General features: G+C 40.8%; 1 protein-coding gene across 1 annotated transcript; it reads right to left on the bottom strand.

Moving 5' to 3' along the window:
• Window positions 1-243: 243 nt before the first annotated feature.
• Window positions 244-14209, bottom strand: LOC137340910 (pentraxin-4). Its single transcript, XM_068003715.1, has 3 exons — window positions 13998-14209; window positions 13043-13634; window positions 244-1422 (listed from the first exon to the last, which is right to left on the bottom strand). Exons 1-3 carry the CDS (start codon window positions 14133-14135, stop codon window positions 782-784), a joined length of 1371 nt encoding a protein of 456 aa, XP_067859816.1. The 5' UTR covers window positions 14136-14209; the 3' UTR covers window positions 244-781.
• Window positions 14210-16918: the final 2709 nt, after the last annotated feature.

Here is a 16918-nt window from a genome sequence, read left to right as displayed (position 1 = left end):
CACATTATTTGCTTTTGCAACGGCCTCAGGACACTGGTCATGGACCTTCATTGACTTATGAACTATAACCCTCAGGAGCTTTTCGATTTAGCTGCTTTGAGTGCACACCCCAATGTCGAACATTGGAACTTAAACAAAAGTTGGCCAGAATGTTCCAAGTTAAAAGAAAATCTGACACAGGTAGCAGTTGTTTAATACCAAATCACTTTATGAGTAAGACATTTTACAAAAATAGACGGGACAAATAAGATTAATACATCATTTCAGTAAGAAGTCACTTCACAGGAAACTATAGGTCATTAATAGATCATAATAAGGAAGCCCTAAAATACACAACTAAATTCAGTATTCAAATTAGTATGACACAACTTAAGTTTATAAATTAGATGTGTTATATAAAAAATAGATTCTGCAAGACTATTGGAGTCATTAAAATTGCAGTATCCTTGTACTTGGTCTTATAAATATTTCTATGTTATATTCTATAAAGGTTATTACAAATATATTGACCTTATTTAGCATGTATGCCATTAATTCACCCCAAAGATTTTCTTTATATTGCTTGCTTACAGTCCTGCTATAATCAGGGAGTTTATCCAAATATTACTGGTTAATTTCTAAAAATATGAAAGTGATCTTCAGTTTTAAAGCAGATTGCTGAGACATGAATACTACAGTTCTGAATTGCTAGATAACAAATGCAGCAATTGCCAAAAAATGACTAGAATGGTCATACTCAGTACAAAGTACAGTTTAATGAGTCCCTAGCCAATGTGTTATTTTACCAACAGTGTTCTAGGCATGTACAATTACGATGTTGAATAGCACCATTAAGAGTTGAAACATCATTGAAAGTTAAAACTCTGCCTCCAGGTAATGCCTTTCCTGTGGTGATGGTTTTGATTTCTCCAGGAGACATAGCACGGTTCCAAATTGTGAATCCAGCCAAATTCCCCACAAAGGACTCGGTTTCATCAAAGCCTCCTCCCATATTATCCTGTTCCTGACCTAATAGAAGTGTTCCACCAGCTGGAATCTCATAGCCTTTTTGGAATTTGGAACCAGCTGCTGCCAGGCGTCTGTCTATATAGTACCAGTACTTACCCTCAAAGGAAGACCAGATGATGCAAATGTGATGCCAACGGCCATCTAAGAGTGGTACCACAGGAAGTTCCCTGAATGCTGGATCTCCAATTACAAAATGTATGGTGGTTTGTTTGCTTGTATTTCTGCCATGCAGCACCAATTTGTTGTCATTATCCTCTGTTGCATAGGACAATATAGTTCCCAAGTAGTTTGACTTGGTACTGAGCCAAGAGCAGATGGTCATTTCAAATAGCCCAGTTGAAAAGCCTTTGCCAAAGGTTGCATAGTTCTCAGTGGAAGAATTGGGAAAGTGCATCATTGATTTCACATTGCAGACTGCAACAAGAGAAACAAATGAATAATAAAATGTGAGTATTACAAATAATGTGTTTGCACATCTAAGAGATAAATATTAATTGATCCCTAGTTTTCAGGCCTCATTTGTGGTACTTTGGCATCAAATATTAGCTTTGTATGTCAGAATTTGTTGTACATGATACCAATTATCATCACCCATTGTGATGCAGCAGAAGTACTTACATAACCAATAATTAATGCATATTTTGAGTATGAAACCGATTGTGGAATTTCCCAGGCTATACAGAAAGTCAAACTAAATCCTTTCTCTTGTGAAATAAGATGTGGAAATAATAAGCTTTGAAGACCTTCAGTCCCTGACTTAATCAACTACACAGGAACTCTGGCATAAATGGGTCAAGACTTGAAACTAAATATACATTTAATATAAACATAAACGTACATTTTCAAGATAGATAGAAAAGGAAAAAAAGTGATTTTATTAATCAAGGACACAACCACAACTATAGAAAGGAAAGTTTTTATTGGTGCTGGTTGGTGCTCAGAGAGAGTCTATCTTGTCTTTAAGGGATCTGTTACCATATTGGGAGTACACAATATAGCACCAATTAGAGGAAAAGGACATCACTGAGAGGGTGCAGAATATTTTTGAGAGGGGGGGGGGGGAAGAGGAACAGCCAGAAATCATGGTCCATGTAGGAACCAATGACATAGGAAGGAAAAGGGCTGAGGTCCTGCAGTCAGAGTTTCAGGAGCTAGGGAGGAAGTTAAAAAGCAGGACCTCGAAAGGTAGTAATCTCTGGGATACTCCCAGTGCCAGGCGCTAATGAGTATAGGAATAGTAGGATAAGACAGGTTAATGCATGGCTGGAGAAATGGCGCAGGAGAGAGGGTTTCAGATTCCTGCAGCATTGGGACCAGTTCTGAGGCAGGAGGGACCTGTTCAAGCCAGACAGGATGCACCTCAACAGAGCTGGGACCAATGTCCTCGCGGGAGGTTAACTAGTGCTGTGGGGGAGGGTTTAAACTAATTTAGCAGGGAGTGGGCACCAAGATAAAACATTAGAAAGGAGAAACAAGGTGCACAGAGGACTGGGAGAGACAACTGGCACTAGAGTAAAGAATAGTTCAGAAATAGGAGGGCTCAAACAGCAGGCAAATGCAAGGCTGTCTAAGATGAGTTTGGAGTGCATGTGCATATATGCACGTACCATGGTAAATAAGGTTGGTGAGCTGTAGGCACAAGTTGCCACATGGGACTATGATATAGTGGCAAAAACAGAGACCTGGCTCAAAGACGGGGAAGATTGGGTACTTAATATTCCTGGCTACAAGGTATTCAGGAAAGATAGGAAAGGAAAGAAAGGGGGTGGCAGTATTGATTAAAGAAACTATTATAGCGCTGGAAAGGGATGATGTAGTTGAGAGGTCAAGGACAGAATCTATTTGGTTAGAATTAAGGAACTATAGAGGAGCTATTACATTCACCGCATTACAGGTCACCACATTACAGGAAGGATGTAATTGCTCTGGAGAGAATGCAGAGAAGATTTACAAGAATGTTGCCAGGGCTTGAAAATTGCAGCTACGAAGAGAGATTGGATAGGCTGGGGTTGTTTTCCTTGGAGCAGAGGAGGCTGAGGGGAGACTTGATTGCAGTGTACAAAATTATGAGGGACCCAGATAGAGTAGACAGGAAGTACTTATTTCCCATAGCGGAGAGTTCAAGAACTAGAGGACATAGATTTAAGCTGATTGGCGGAAGGATTAGAGGGGACATGTGGAAAAACTTTTTTACCTAGAGGGCAGTGGGTGTATGGAATTTGCTGCCCGAATTGGTGGTAGAGGCAAGGACCCTCAACTCTTTTAAAAAGTACCTGTACCTGTACCTAAAGTGCTGTAAGTTGCAGGGCTACAGATTGGGTGCTGGAAGGTGGGATTGGAATGGGCACATGGTTGTTGTTCGAGCCTGCGCAGACACGATGGGCCGAATGGCCCCCTTCTGTGCTGTATCTTTTCTATGGTTCTATGGTTCTATTACGCTACTGGGTGTATATTATAAACCACCAAATAGTGGGAAGGAGATAGCAAATTTGCAGGCAAGTTACAGAAAATTGCAAGATCTATGGACTAGTACTAGTAGGGGAGCAAGTGTAGCGTGTTTCAGTGGGGGAGCATTAGGGTAACAGTGATCATAATATCATTAGAATAGTTATAGAAAAGGAGAAGGAACAAACAAACATAAAAATACTTAACTGGAGGAGAGCTAATTTCAGTAAGTTGAAAGGGGATCTAGCCATCTTGAATTGGAATCAAAATTGGCACAACAGTAATTGAACAATTGGAGGCCTTCAAGGAAGAGATGGTTTGGTTACAGAGTAGACACATTCCCATGAGGGGGAAAGGAAAGACATCCAAAGCTAGAGCTCCCTGGATGACTAAAGATATAAAGATTAAAATGAAACTGAAGGAGGAGGCTTACGACAAATGCAAGGTTCATAATACAGTAGAGAAACAAGTTAAATCAGAAAGTACAGAGGAGATCTAAAAAAGGGAATAGGAGGGGCAAAGAGAGAGTATGAAAATATATTAGCGGCTAACATAAAAGGGAACCCAAAACTCTTTGATAAACATATAATTAGTAAAAGGATAGTCACTGGATGCCTCGGTTTTGATCTTCCAGAATTCCCTAAATTCTAGAATGGTCCCCATGGATTGGAAAGTAGCAAATGCAACCCTGCTATTCAAGAAAGAAGGGAGACAGAAAACAGGGTGCTATATGCCAGTTAGCCTCACATCAGTAGTAGGCAAAATGCTAGAATCTATTATTAAGGATGTAGTAACAGGAATATTAGAAAATCATAATATGATAGGCAGAGTCAACATAGATTTATGAAAGGGAAATCATGATTGACAAATCTATTAAAGTTTTTTTTGAGGGTGCAACTAGCAAGGTAGATAAGAGGGAACCAGTGGATATTTGGATTTTCAAACGGCATTCAATAAGGTGCCACACAAGAGGTTGTTACACAAGATTAGGGCTCATGCGATTGGGGGTAATTTATTAGCATGAATTGAGGATTGGTTAATGGACAGAAAAGGGATATAGACAGGTTAAGTGAGTAGGTGAGAAGGTGGCAGATGGAGTATAATGTGGGAAAATGTGAAATTATCCACATTGGTAGGAAGAATGGAAGAACAGAATATTTTTTAAAAGGTGAGAGACTAAGAAATGTAGGTATTCAGAGGGATTTGGGTGTCTTTGCACACGAATCACAGAAAGTTAATTTGCAGATACAGCAAGCAATTAGGAAGGCAGATGGTATGTTAGCCTTTATTGCAAGGGGGTTGGAGTGTAAGAATAAGGAGGTCCTGCTGCATTAATATATCTGGTGAGACCACACCTGGCGTACTGCTTTACAGTTTACAACTGGAGGACAGTTTTGGTCTCCTTACCCAAGGAAGGATATACTTGCTTTAGAGGTGGTGCAACGAAGGTTCATTGGATTGATTCCTGGGATGAGAGGGTTGTCCTGTGAGGAGAGATTAAGTTGAATGGGCCTATATTCTCTGTAGTATAGAAGAATAACAGGTGATCTCATTGAAACATATAAAATTAGAGGGCTTGACAGGGTAGATGCTGAGAGGCTGTTTTCCCTGGCTGGAGAATCTACAGCTAGGGGGCATAGTCTCAAGATAAGGGGACGGCCATTTAGGACCAGGATGAGGAAACATTTCTTCACTCAGAGGGTTGTGAATCTTTAGAATTCTCCACCCCAGAGGGCTGTGGATGGTCAGTCGTTGAGTATATTCAAGACCGAGATTGATAGATTTTTGGACACTAAGGGAATCAAGGGATATGGGGATAGGGTGGGAAAGTGCAGTTGAAGTAGAAGATCAGCCATGATCTTATTGAATGGAGGAGCAGGCTTGAGGGGCCGTACGGCCTACTCCTGCTCCTATTTCTTATGTTCAAAGGAAGGGTGGGGCTGATTAGAGACAAAAAGGAGATTGTGTGGAGGCAGAAGGTATGGCTGAGGTACTAAATGAATACTTCGCATCGGTCTTCACCAGAGAGTAGGATGCTGCCAATGTAGCAGTAAAGGAGGAGGTAGTAGCAATATTGGATAGGATAAAAATAGATAAAGAGGTATTAAAAGATTGGCAGCACTCAAAATAGAAAAATCACCCGATCCAGATGGGATGCATCCTAGGTTACTGAGGGCAGTAAGGGTAGAAATTGTGGAGGCTCTAGCCAAAACCTTCCAATCCACCTTAGATATGAGGGCGGTGCCAGAGGACTGGAGGATTGCAAATGTTACATCCCTGTTCAAAAAAAAGGGGAGAGGGATAATCCCGGCAATTATAGGCCAGTCAGCCTAACATCGATGGTGGGGAAACTTTTAGAGATGTTAATCCGGGACAAAATGATTTTGGCATTTGGAAAATTATGGGCTAATAAATGAAAGTCAGCACGGATTTGTTAAAGGAAAATCGTGTTTGACTAACCTGATTGAGTTCTTTGATGAAGTAATGGAGAGGGTTGATAAGGGTAGTGCGGTTGATGTTGTGTATATGGACTTTCAAAAGACATTTAATAAAGTACCATATGATAGACTTGTAAGCAAAATCAAAGCCCATGGGATTAAAGGGACAGTGGCAGCATGGATTCAAAATTGGCTGGGGGACAGAAAGCAGAGAGTAGTGGTGAATAGTTGTTTTTCAGATTGGAGGGAAGTATACAGTGGTGTTCCCCAGGAGTCACTATTAGGACCACTGCTCTTTTTGATATTTATTAATGACCTGGACTTGGGTATAGAGGGCATAATTTCAAAGTCTGCAGATGAAACGAAACTCGGAAATGTAGTAAACAATGTGAAGGATAGTAACAGACTTCAGGAGAACATAGACAGACTGGTGAAATGGGCAGACACATGGCAGATGAAATTTGACGCAGAGAAGTGTTAAGTGATACAGTCTGGTAGGAAGAATGAGGAGAGGCAATATGAACTAAATGGTACAATTCTAAAGAGGGTGCAGGAACAGAGAGACCTGGAGGTGCACATACATAAATCTTTGAAGGTGACAGGACAAGTTGAGAAGGCTGTGAAAAAATCATTAGGGATCCTGGGCTTTATTAATAGAGGCATAGAGTACAAAGGCAAACATTGGTTAGGCCCAGCTGGAATATTGTGTTCAATTCTGGGCACTCCACTTTAGATGTCAAGGCTTTAGAGAGGGTGCAGAAGAGATTTACTAGAATGGTACCCGGGATGAGTGACTTCAGTTATGTGGAGAGTTTGTAGAAGCTGAGATTGTTCTCCTTAGAGCAGGGAAGGTTAAGGGGAGATTTGATAGAGGTGTTTAAAATTATGAGTGGCTTTGATAGAGTAAATATGGAGGCACTGTTCCCAATGGCGGAAAGGTCGATAGCCAGAGCACACAGATTTAAGGTGATTGGCAAAAGAACCAGAGGCGACATGAAGAAACATTTTTTTTACACAGAGAGTTGTTATGACCTGCCTGGAAGGGTGGTAGAAGCAGATTCAATAATAACTCTCAAAAGGGAATTGGTTAAATACTTGAAGGGAAAAAATTTACAGGGCCATGGGGAAAGAGCAGGGAGTGGGACTAATTGAATACCTCTTTCAAAGAGCTGGCACAGGCACGATGGGCTGAGTGGCCTCCTTCTGTGCTGTAATATATTAAGTATTTGAAAAGGAAGACTATAAAAGCATATGGGGAAAGGATAGGGAAATAGGATTAAAATAGATAACACCAGTTGAAGAGCTGTCATAGCCAGAAACCAAATGGCCTCTGCTGTAATTTCTGCTTTTATGATTCTATGATAAATTAACTCAATACATACACAAAACAGCTGGCATATAGGATCTTAATATCTCAGGCAATTTCATAGACTCGTAATTGCCAGAAAGATCTGCATTAGTAAATATCATCCACATCAATATCGATAAAACCAAGCATTTTCTCCATTATTGTATTAATTCTTAGAAATAAATATCCATTAAATCGAACTCATCTATATCCATTCATCACCCTGTGCAAAATTATTTTTTTGCAATACCGTTTAATGTTAGAGGGTTATTTTTGTTTGCTTTTTTGACAATCTAACATTTTTCATCGTTTCCTTGTAAACTGTATTTATTAAGTATGAGAGTTTATTTTATATTTCAGTGCATATCTGTTTGTATTATTGTAAAATGTTAATCACTTAGTTGCACGGCAATCTGCTCCAATATGCTCAGTGTAAAATACTCTGACCTCACCAAAGATTCTTAAATCAACGAAGGCTCTAATTGTACTGTAGCTACCAGTCTGACCAGTATCTTGTGCAGTGAGATATGGTCCATTGATCCAAGTTATAGTACTATCTTCGTATCTCTCTAGATTGTCATGAGGCAGTGACAAATGAACTGTACGTGCATGCATGCTTGCCGGGTGGCTAATTTGTAACATTAGGAAATTATGGGTGGGAGAATCCAAACTCTCGTAACACAGAAAAGATTCCACACAAAGCTTTGAATGCTCCCAGATGATCCAGTGGATTATCTGGGCAGCGTTGCATCAGACTGGAGTTAATACAAATTGAGACCAATGTAAGGTAGCCTCCTGGAAGGCTCTGACGCCAAGATATGGTGCCACTAGGGTATCGATGCACACCCAAAACTGCCTCGCATTATTGTTAAAATAACAATATATCTGAATTCTAAGAAATATAAAACAGCAGGTTTATGAATAAATTTGTTTTTGTAAAGCACCTTGGGATGTTTTACTGCATTAAAGGTGCTATATAAATGTAAGTTACTATACCTACTCCACTGTGGAGTCATCTCCAGATATGTATATAGATTGTGGAAATCAAGTTATATAACAAGTGTTCTTAGTATGCATTTTTCTACTTTGTGCATTCTGAGTCATTCCATTTATACAGCATTAGAAACCAATATTTTTGTGGTGGCTTTTCAGTACTTTCATGACTAACAGCTTTAACAAACTATTTTGTAGAAATTACAGATTAAATCTTTCTTGTATGGATGGAGTTGGATTCTTATGATCAATATACAGTCCTAGATCTAAGTTATACTGGAACTTCTAGTCTTGGACTGGTGTCCATAATATAGTCGTGAGGCCAAGTTGTACCTGTAATGCGGATCACTCTGAGGGCAGCAACAATGGAGCTCTGACACATTTGCTTGGATGCATATTCAAATTTCTGCTCTTCTGGGGCTAATTTTTTATGTTAGAACAAAGTAGGTAGGGCTGCCTGCTTTCTGGTAACACTAAAAGCATAGAAAAGTAAGTTTATTAAGTGGCCAGGAAGTGCAACAGATTAAACTATAGCTTTCAAAAGATTATGATGAATTAATTGTAATGATACCCACCCAACATATAGATTTATTTGTTATTCAAAATTAATTTGTTTGGCCTGTTTGCATTACATTCAATTATACAATTATGATTAGAGGTAGTAAATGGGTGGAGAGAATTGGGCTAAGTGTACTGTCCCTTCACTTCTGGAACGCAGGTTTGAACCCAGAGGGATTAAATGAAATTATCCTCTCTCTTGGCTCCTATATCAAATTAACTTGGGAGGCTCAACTCATTTCCTAGTATGTAAGACAAACAGCACAAATAATAATTAACGGACAAACTCTCTGAGGTTGATGTGGAAAATTCACATTAGTGCAGTAATGAATGCTTTTCTGGTGTTGGGGCTAAGGTATAACGAGTGACTAATTGCTCTGTGTAGTGAAATCTGTTCTTTATAAACAGGTTTACAACAGGTTTACACCTAGCATGTAAAGGAAATCTTTTCCTTTTTGTTTGTGACGGAATGAAAGGGGCTGTACTCTGTATTAGTGTGGACACTGGCTAACAAAAGTAGAAAAGTTCCATTCCTCAATAGTGACTTCTAGCACTCCAGCAAATACAAAAAAAATCTCAGAAAACATATGCATATAAAAGAAAACGTTGATAATGTAAGCTTGATTTTAACTCGCGGGCAGGAACGTGGCAAAATGAGCGACCAGCCCGTCCAGGAGTGATAGCAGGAAAGCCCAGATGATTTTAATCACTGGCCCTCATTAACATGCTGCTTGCCAACTACTCAACCAAAGTGGCCAGGGATTTGGCAGCAAGTGGCTGCCTGTACGTTAACCGCTGGGACTCAGGGGAATGGTACTCAGCACAGGTAAGTCCTCCAGCAGGGGACTCCCAGTCGGTGAAGGGTGGGGAAGCCCGGGACAGGGAAGGCCCAAAGTTTTCTTCTGGGGCCCAGAGGTACACTCCTGCTCTTTCTGACCCACAAAGAAACTCTTTTTTAAAAAGTGTTAAAAATTACCTTGCTGGGCCACTTCTAGCCCTGGCAGATTTGTCCTGGCGGGGAGCCACCACTGCTCGTCCACTCAAGCTAAAATAATGAATTGGGTCCTGTTGATGTAACCGGAGATGGATCTGCATATTTAAAGAGGACCCCCACTGGCTTGGGTAGGTGTCCCTGTCACCTACATTTTAAAATTGCAGTTGCCTACCTCGGGGCGAGTAGGGAGTGGGTAAGTCCCCACTCCATTTTAACTGCCTCCCCCTGGGATATTGATAAGATGGTGGAATGGGCAAAAAAGTGATAGGTGGAATTCAATGTCAGTAAATGTGAGGTGGTACAATTTGATTTAAAAAAATAAAAGTAGTAATTAAACTTGGAATGAGAGAAAGCTGGGTGATGTGGAATAGCAGAGGGATTTGGGAGTTCAGGATCACAAGACATTAAAAGAAACACTTCCAAGAGGACAGGGCCATAAATATAGCAAATGGAAAACTGGGTTTTATGGCAAGAGGTATTGGATATAAAAGTCAAGATGTAATGGTGAATCTACATACCGTAGTTAGAGTACTATGTGTATTATTGGGTTCCACATTCTCAGAAGGATATTGAGCCAATGGATGGGGTACAGCACAAGTTCACTAGGATGCTGCCTGGTATGAGCAAATACAAATACAAACAAAGATTTGAAAAATTAGGGCTAGTTTTGTTAGAAGGGGTAATTTGATAGAGGTGTTTAAAATTAAAGGGATGGGATAGAGTAGATAAAAACAGACCATTTCTAGTAGTTGTGGGGTCTAGAACAAGGGGACTTAGATATAATAAATGTAAGAGATTTATGACAGGGAGAAGGTGAACTGTTTTTAGAGGTTTTTTACGCCGTGGAATGCACTACTTGAGTTAGTAAATTAAGCAGAGGCACTTAATTTTTTGTGTATTAGATGTGTCAAACAAATTTAAACTTTACCTGTTCAGGTTTCCATAGGCATGATTTTAGCTCGGAACCAGCACGTCCATAGATATTCACATGGAGAAAGCGGAAGCCAAATGAATGCATCGCAATCTGCGATCGCAAATCAATTGAAGGTAAGTATTTGTGCTTCCGGGTTTCCCAAGCACCAGGTAGCCAGATTGACAGGCTAGCTGCTTGTTGGGAGGGAAAGGAGCTGCAAATCGGAGAGGGGGGAAGGAAAGAAAGATCGTGGGCCATGGAAGAAATGGGAGGTGGGGGGACATGGATGACATTGGGGGGGGGGCCTTAGAGAAGATCGGAGGGTCCACCATCAGAGGGGAGGGGGGCATCCAGCATCAGAGGGGGGAGGGGAGTCCATCATTGGTGGGGGGAGGGGGGTCAGCCAATCATGCCAGATGAGCTTGTTGGGCCTGGATGAAGTACTCCTGTTCCTCCATGCCCTCAAGCAGTGCAATAAAGGCACTCCCCTCTTGGATCCAGCTCTTCCCGTCTGCTTTCACCTGACATGAATCAGAAGCGATGGGAAACCCGAACAGGTAAGGTTAAATTTGTTTGACACTTCTAATACAGAAAAAATTAAGTGCCTCAACTATCGTAATGAGGTACATTACTCTTTTAAGTATCAGCCCGCCGGCTTTAAGTGGGGACAGGACTTCCAGGTTTCTGTTGCATGTACGCATCCAAACGCACCTGGGTTAAACCCAGAAGTGGACATGTTGGAGCCAGAAGGTTGTCCCACTCCAAAAATCAACTATTTTTACTGCCAACCCATCCGTTCTTGGGGGTTAAAATTACCTCCCATATCTACAATTAAGAATAGTTTTGATAGGTGGTTGAAGGAAAGGGAAATAAAGGGATATGGGAATAGAGCAGGAACATGTCATTCGGACTACTACTCGTGGAGGATAAACATCAATGCGTATTGGTTGGGCCAAGTGGCCTGTTGTAATTTCTATGTAATTCCCTTTTTTAAGCCTGCCAAAGTTTTCATTCTACTACCCCGCTGGTATTCTGTTCTAAAATTCTATCACCCTCTTGCTCAAAAAACGTTGCATACATTTCCTGTTTTCTTTTGACACCCTTTGCTTTAAATTGTCCCCTAGTCCTCAAATCCTGTGCCAGACTGAAGAATTTTCCTGAATCCAAATTCTACAAAGCTTGTTAAAACCTTAAGGACCTCTATCAAGTCCCCCTCATCCTTCTCTTCTCTGGGGAGTATTTCCCCAGTGTAGACAATCTTTCCTCATAATTTAGCCCTCTAAATTCTGGAATCAGTATTGTAGCCCTTATTTAAACTCCCTGCAATAATTCTACAATCTTTCCTGTAATAGAGAGCAAACCTGAACACAACACTTCTAGATGCGGCATCACCAGGATCAACGTCACCTCTGACTTACAAGTCACAGCCTTGGGGTATATATTCCGACATATTATTTGCTTTTTTTCCCACCATCTATGAACACTGAACCCATGGTTTTAATAATGAATTCACCACAATCCCTAGAGCTCTTTTCTGCTCATTTAATGTGTAAACTACGTTCTGATTTTTTCTACCTAATTTTATGACTTTACACATATCCATAATGAACTCCCTCTCCCTACTGGCCATCGATCATAAACGGTTTAACGATATTATTATACATCCCTCTGCATTTACAGAAAGTTAACCTAGATAATCCATGGAAGTAATTTAGCAGCAACATGCTCTGGATTGCCTCTGACCTTTCGTCATTCTGCAGGCTCCAGTTTCTTAGGAGAGCTGCTATTCTGGGGTTGGAGTTGAGGCATATTGTTGGGATGGAGGAGTTTACTGAAGAGTCAGCACTAAGGAATCATTGCAGTGCTGCATAAATGGAATAGCCGGAACACACACAGTACAGTGCTGCTATGTACATATTTCTCATGCAAATATCGCTTTACACACTGCCTTTGTGAATCAGAATCATATTGGGGTTTAAAAAAAGTAGTTGTGTTCTTGATTTTGTCTTCTCCCTTGCAGTCTTTTAAATCCTAATTTAAAATTTAAGAACGTGTTCCAGCGCACTGCAACCAAATCCAGTTCGCTTTAACAGGAGCAGAGTTACAGTAAGATGTTACCTTTGAAAATTTCGATTTCACGGGTGGGGGGGGGGAGAGAATTCAATTAAATTAATCCAGGAGGACATGTAAACAATTAAAGTTTAAGGAATGATATAAAAGGAGAAACGGTGAGGTTTTAATTCAGGAAGGTTAATTTCTGCTTAAATCAACTTTTGCCTTGTAAATCTTGAATAGACCGATCAGCTTCCCACCCCTGCCAGATTGCTGTCGGAATTCTGACATACTTGACCCTTCTTTTTGGGAGATTTGCTGCTTGTCCCGCGGCGCCTGGTTGAGGAATTTTGCCGGGGGCACAAGCGGTGCCGTCGCTGCTGCGGACTGAGCTGAGCTGGGCTTCGCCGAGAGCGCATCGTTCTGCAAGGTAATTTTCATCTGCTCCTCAAACTTGGCTATTTTAATGCCTTGACTCTTCACCTCATCCTGAATGTTCTCCAATTCCTTTTGCAGTTTGTTCTTGCTCACAGCCAAGGAATTGATTTCGTTCCTCTGCTCTTTTACTTCTGTTGTCAGGTTGGATACGATCGCACTCTGCTCTTTCTTGTCTTTTGACATTTGTTTGCTTCGCTCATTTAGGATTTTCTCCAAGGTCGACATTTTCAGATCAATTTTCTTGGTTTTCTTCTGCATTTTTTTCATCCACGATTTTAAGCCCGCGATGTCATTTTCCGTAGCTGTATGGAATCCGTCCATTGTGGCAGTGATATTATTGTATTGTTCTGTTAGTAATTGGAGGCGAATGTCTACATTAGAAGAAATGTTGAAGTTCTCAGAAATTTTTTGTAATCGTGTCAAGCTAAGTTCTTGAAATCGACGAAACTGTGGTAATAAAATTGGAGATGATACACGTTAAAGGCGTTTCATCAAACACTATACTACACAATAAAGGTTATAGAACAAAAACTTCACTTGGACCAATTGATCACAATGTAACGCCACGGCTCCAAGGAAGTAAATCCATTTTTACTTATTCACACTTACCGACCGGCGGAGAATTGCTCTCATCTGCAAATACGTTCAAAATATCGACCGGAGGAAATTTGAATGAATGCATTAACTATAACGCTGTGCACAGCGACCTGAGCAATTCTGTCCCCGGAGAACCTCTAAACAAGACATTTGCTAACCAAAAAAAGTTACATTCCTACAAAATCAGCAGCCAGGAATATTGCTCGGACCCACCTGCTCCTCCAGCCGTCGAAACCGTTCGAAAAACGGTTTCCTTTGCTTCACACTTCCAGCGTCTTGCAAGCAGGTGACATGTAGATTGCAACAAATCCACGTTATGAAAATCCAATTAAACTTTTTGCTGAAACCCATTCTTAAAAGTCGGCTGGCTCCCTATATTCCTTTCAGGCATATGCTAGTAACAAACTCTGAAAATGAACCGTGGTGGCGTGGGAGGTTGCTTTATATTTGGCAGCTGTATCGTTTACATGATTGATGGTCTCATCTCCCCTGGCTTCTGTTACAAGGGAAACGGAAATAAAGGCAGTCGTTTAAAAAAGATGAGGTTTGCAGACCTGGTTCACTACATTTTCCAAATGCATTGGAATAATTTCCAACTGTTTTCATTGTAATTCAGCAGTGAGCAATGAGATCCGACATCCTTAAAGTAATATGATGTGGAGATGCCGGTGATGGACTGGGGTTGACAATTGTAAACAATTTTACAACACCAAGTTATAGTCCAACGATTTTATTTGAAATTTACAAGCTTTCGGAGGCTTCCTCCTTCCTCAGGTAAATGTCAGGAACTCCTCCAAGCCTACGCATTTATAAATCACAGAACAATGCATGGTGATTACAGATAGTCTTTGCAACTGCCCGTTGCCAAGGCAATCACCGTGTTCAGACAGAGAGGTGTTACCTACAGAGCCCCCGAATATACAGTCAACAAAAAAAAACAAACAGGAAAAAAAAACAGAGAGAGAGAGGCAGAAACATCCAGAAGGCAGAGAAAGCCAGCAAATGACCCATTATATTAAAAACAGATAGCTTTTGTTCGCTGGTGGGCTTACGTGTAGCGTGACATGAACCCAAGATCCCGGTTGAGGCCGTCCTCATGGGTGCGGAACTTGTAATAGACTGCAGACCACTCAATGCAACTTCGTCTGCTGTGCCTGAAATATTAGTTTCCCAGGTGTACCAAGAAATGCCTGCACATTGTAGAGTGAAAACAGAACATGCTGGAAATACACAGATAAGTCAGCATTTGTAAAGCGAAAAGACAAGTTATGATGTTTTGGGTGTGTACTCTTTGCCAGTCTGATCAAGGATTTGCAGCATTTGCAGTTCTTCCTTTTTACATTCTGCAGCTCACTGTTATTTGAGATTTCCTTGAACCACAATGCATTGAATGGTTTAGGATGAATAGACTGGATCAGTTAATATCACAAAAGCTACTAACTGAGGAACTGGGAAATACGACAATGGCTGAAGCCACATTTTCACATTAGCTACAGAATATACACTAATAGAAGCCCATAGCACATGTAACAGTCAATTGGTGGAAAACCATGACGTAGCTCAAGGCTAGTGTTTTTCATTTGAAGTGTCCTGCACTGAGCACTGCTAACTCCTCATTTGACCCCATCAAATTGGGTTTTAAACTTTGCAGATGTAGCCAGGTCTGGAAAAGCCATGATTATTCAATGAACTGTTCAACTAGACATTCATTTTGGTATAAAGTACACTTGTGAAAATAATAGTGGGAAGAGATAATATGGCGACAAAAACACACACAACTATTTCTGAAAGAACTAAAATGCTTCATATGTATAAAACACCCAATAATCAAGATTCTGAGGGGACTCGATAGGGTAGATGCTGAGAGGATGTTACCTCTCATGGGGGAATCTAAAACTAGGGGGCATAGTCTCAGAATAAGAGGTCACCCATTGAAAATGAGGAGGAATTTCTTCTCCCAAAGGGTCGTGAATCTTTGGAATTCTTTACCCCAAAAAGCTGTGGAGGCTGAGTCATTGAATACATTCAAGGCTGAGTTAGACAAATTTTTGATCAGCAAGGGAGTCAAAGGATATGGGGAAAAGGCGGGAAAGTGGAGTTGAGGTAAAAATCAGATCAGTCATGATCTCATTGAATGGCGGAGCAGGCTTGAGGAGCCGAATGGCTTACTCCTGCTCCTATCTCTTATGGTCTTATGGAAAGGGAGGCTCTGAGAACACTGACATAGGTCCTGGGGTCACAAAGAGAGGGGTCCTGGAATCTGGGGGTTTTAGAGTGAGGGCTCGGGGCCTTGCAGTATTGGGGTGGTCCTGGGATCAGGGAGCACTGGCAATGCAGTCTAGGGAGCCTTGAGCACTGAAAGGGACCCTGAGATCTAAAGGTGGAGGGTAAGACTAGAGACTGAGGGAATGATGAGGACTGGGGATGGGGTTTCAGAATAATGGAGGGCAGAATGTAGCCGTTTTGAGGGTCATTAAATCTGGCAGTTTTCAGGGAAGGCAGGTCTTGCAACCTGGTGGTGGGATCCAGGAGAAGGACCCAAACCAAACTGTCCTTGGACCCTTTAGGATCATTAGCCGCTACCCTCCTACTGCATTCCCATCAGCCTGTCCCCAGCCTCTTTTATGCTTCAGGTACCATCCCATCACTTTTCCCATAATTACCTTCCTGCCTTAAAACATTTAAGGGTAAATCTTCTGATACTTAAACTTAAATGGTTGGAAAATTACAGGTTGGGGGTGTGCAACTTTTCAATATGCACTCCTAGCATATGCCAAGAACATGAGTAGAAGTGTACCCATTCGTGGACTAGTAGTGAGTTTCCTGGTGTTTGCAGTCTTAAGAACAATTTACTCATAAAACACTCAAAAGTTCATCATTTATACAATTTCCAGGTTCTTTTATGTAAAAGATTTTTTAAACTGAATTTTCTACAGAAATAAACAGGTGAGTGATTAAAAAAGAAATCCATTCTTGATAAACAATTTTTATTGTCTAATCATCCAAAAGAAATCAAGATCACAGTATTGCCTGTGTAAAAGTAATCAATTATCTGAGATTTCAATGTCTGTTTTGTTTGAAAATCATGTGGAAAAATGAAGAAACTCAAATCTTCTTGGGATGAGTGAATAGCA

This window comes from Heptranchias perlo, chromosome 22, assembly GCF_035084215.1.
Source record: "Heptranchias perlo isolate sHepPer1 chromosome 22, sHepPer1.hap1, whole genome shotgun sequence".
NCBI classification, from domain to species: Eukaryota; Metazoa; Chordata; class Chondrichthyes; order Hexanchiformes; family Hexanchidae; genus Heptranchias; species Heptranchias perlo.
The sequence above is the reverse complement of the archived record's forward strand: the minus strand, read 5'-3'. Positions and strand labels throughout refer to the sequence as shown.

What these genes read in the sequence shown, in the direction of transcription:
- LOC137340910 (XM_068003715.1), bottom strand. Translation starts at nt 14,135, where the DNA reads ATGGGTTTCAGCAAAAAGTTTAATTGGATTTTCATAACGTGGATTTGT. An exon ending in TTCGACGGCTGGAGGAGCAG is followed by an intron (nt 13,635 to 13,997) that starts GTGGGTCCGAGC and finishes TTATTACCACAG; the next exon opens with TTTCGTCGATTTCAAGAACT. An exon ending in CTCCCAAAAAGAAGGGTCAA is followed by an intron (nt 1,423 to 13,042) that starts GTATGTCAGAAT and finishes CTCTTGTTGCAG; the next exon opens with TCTGCAATGTGAAATCAATG.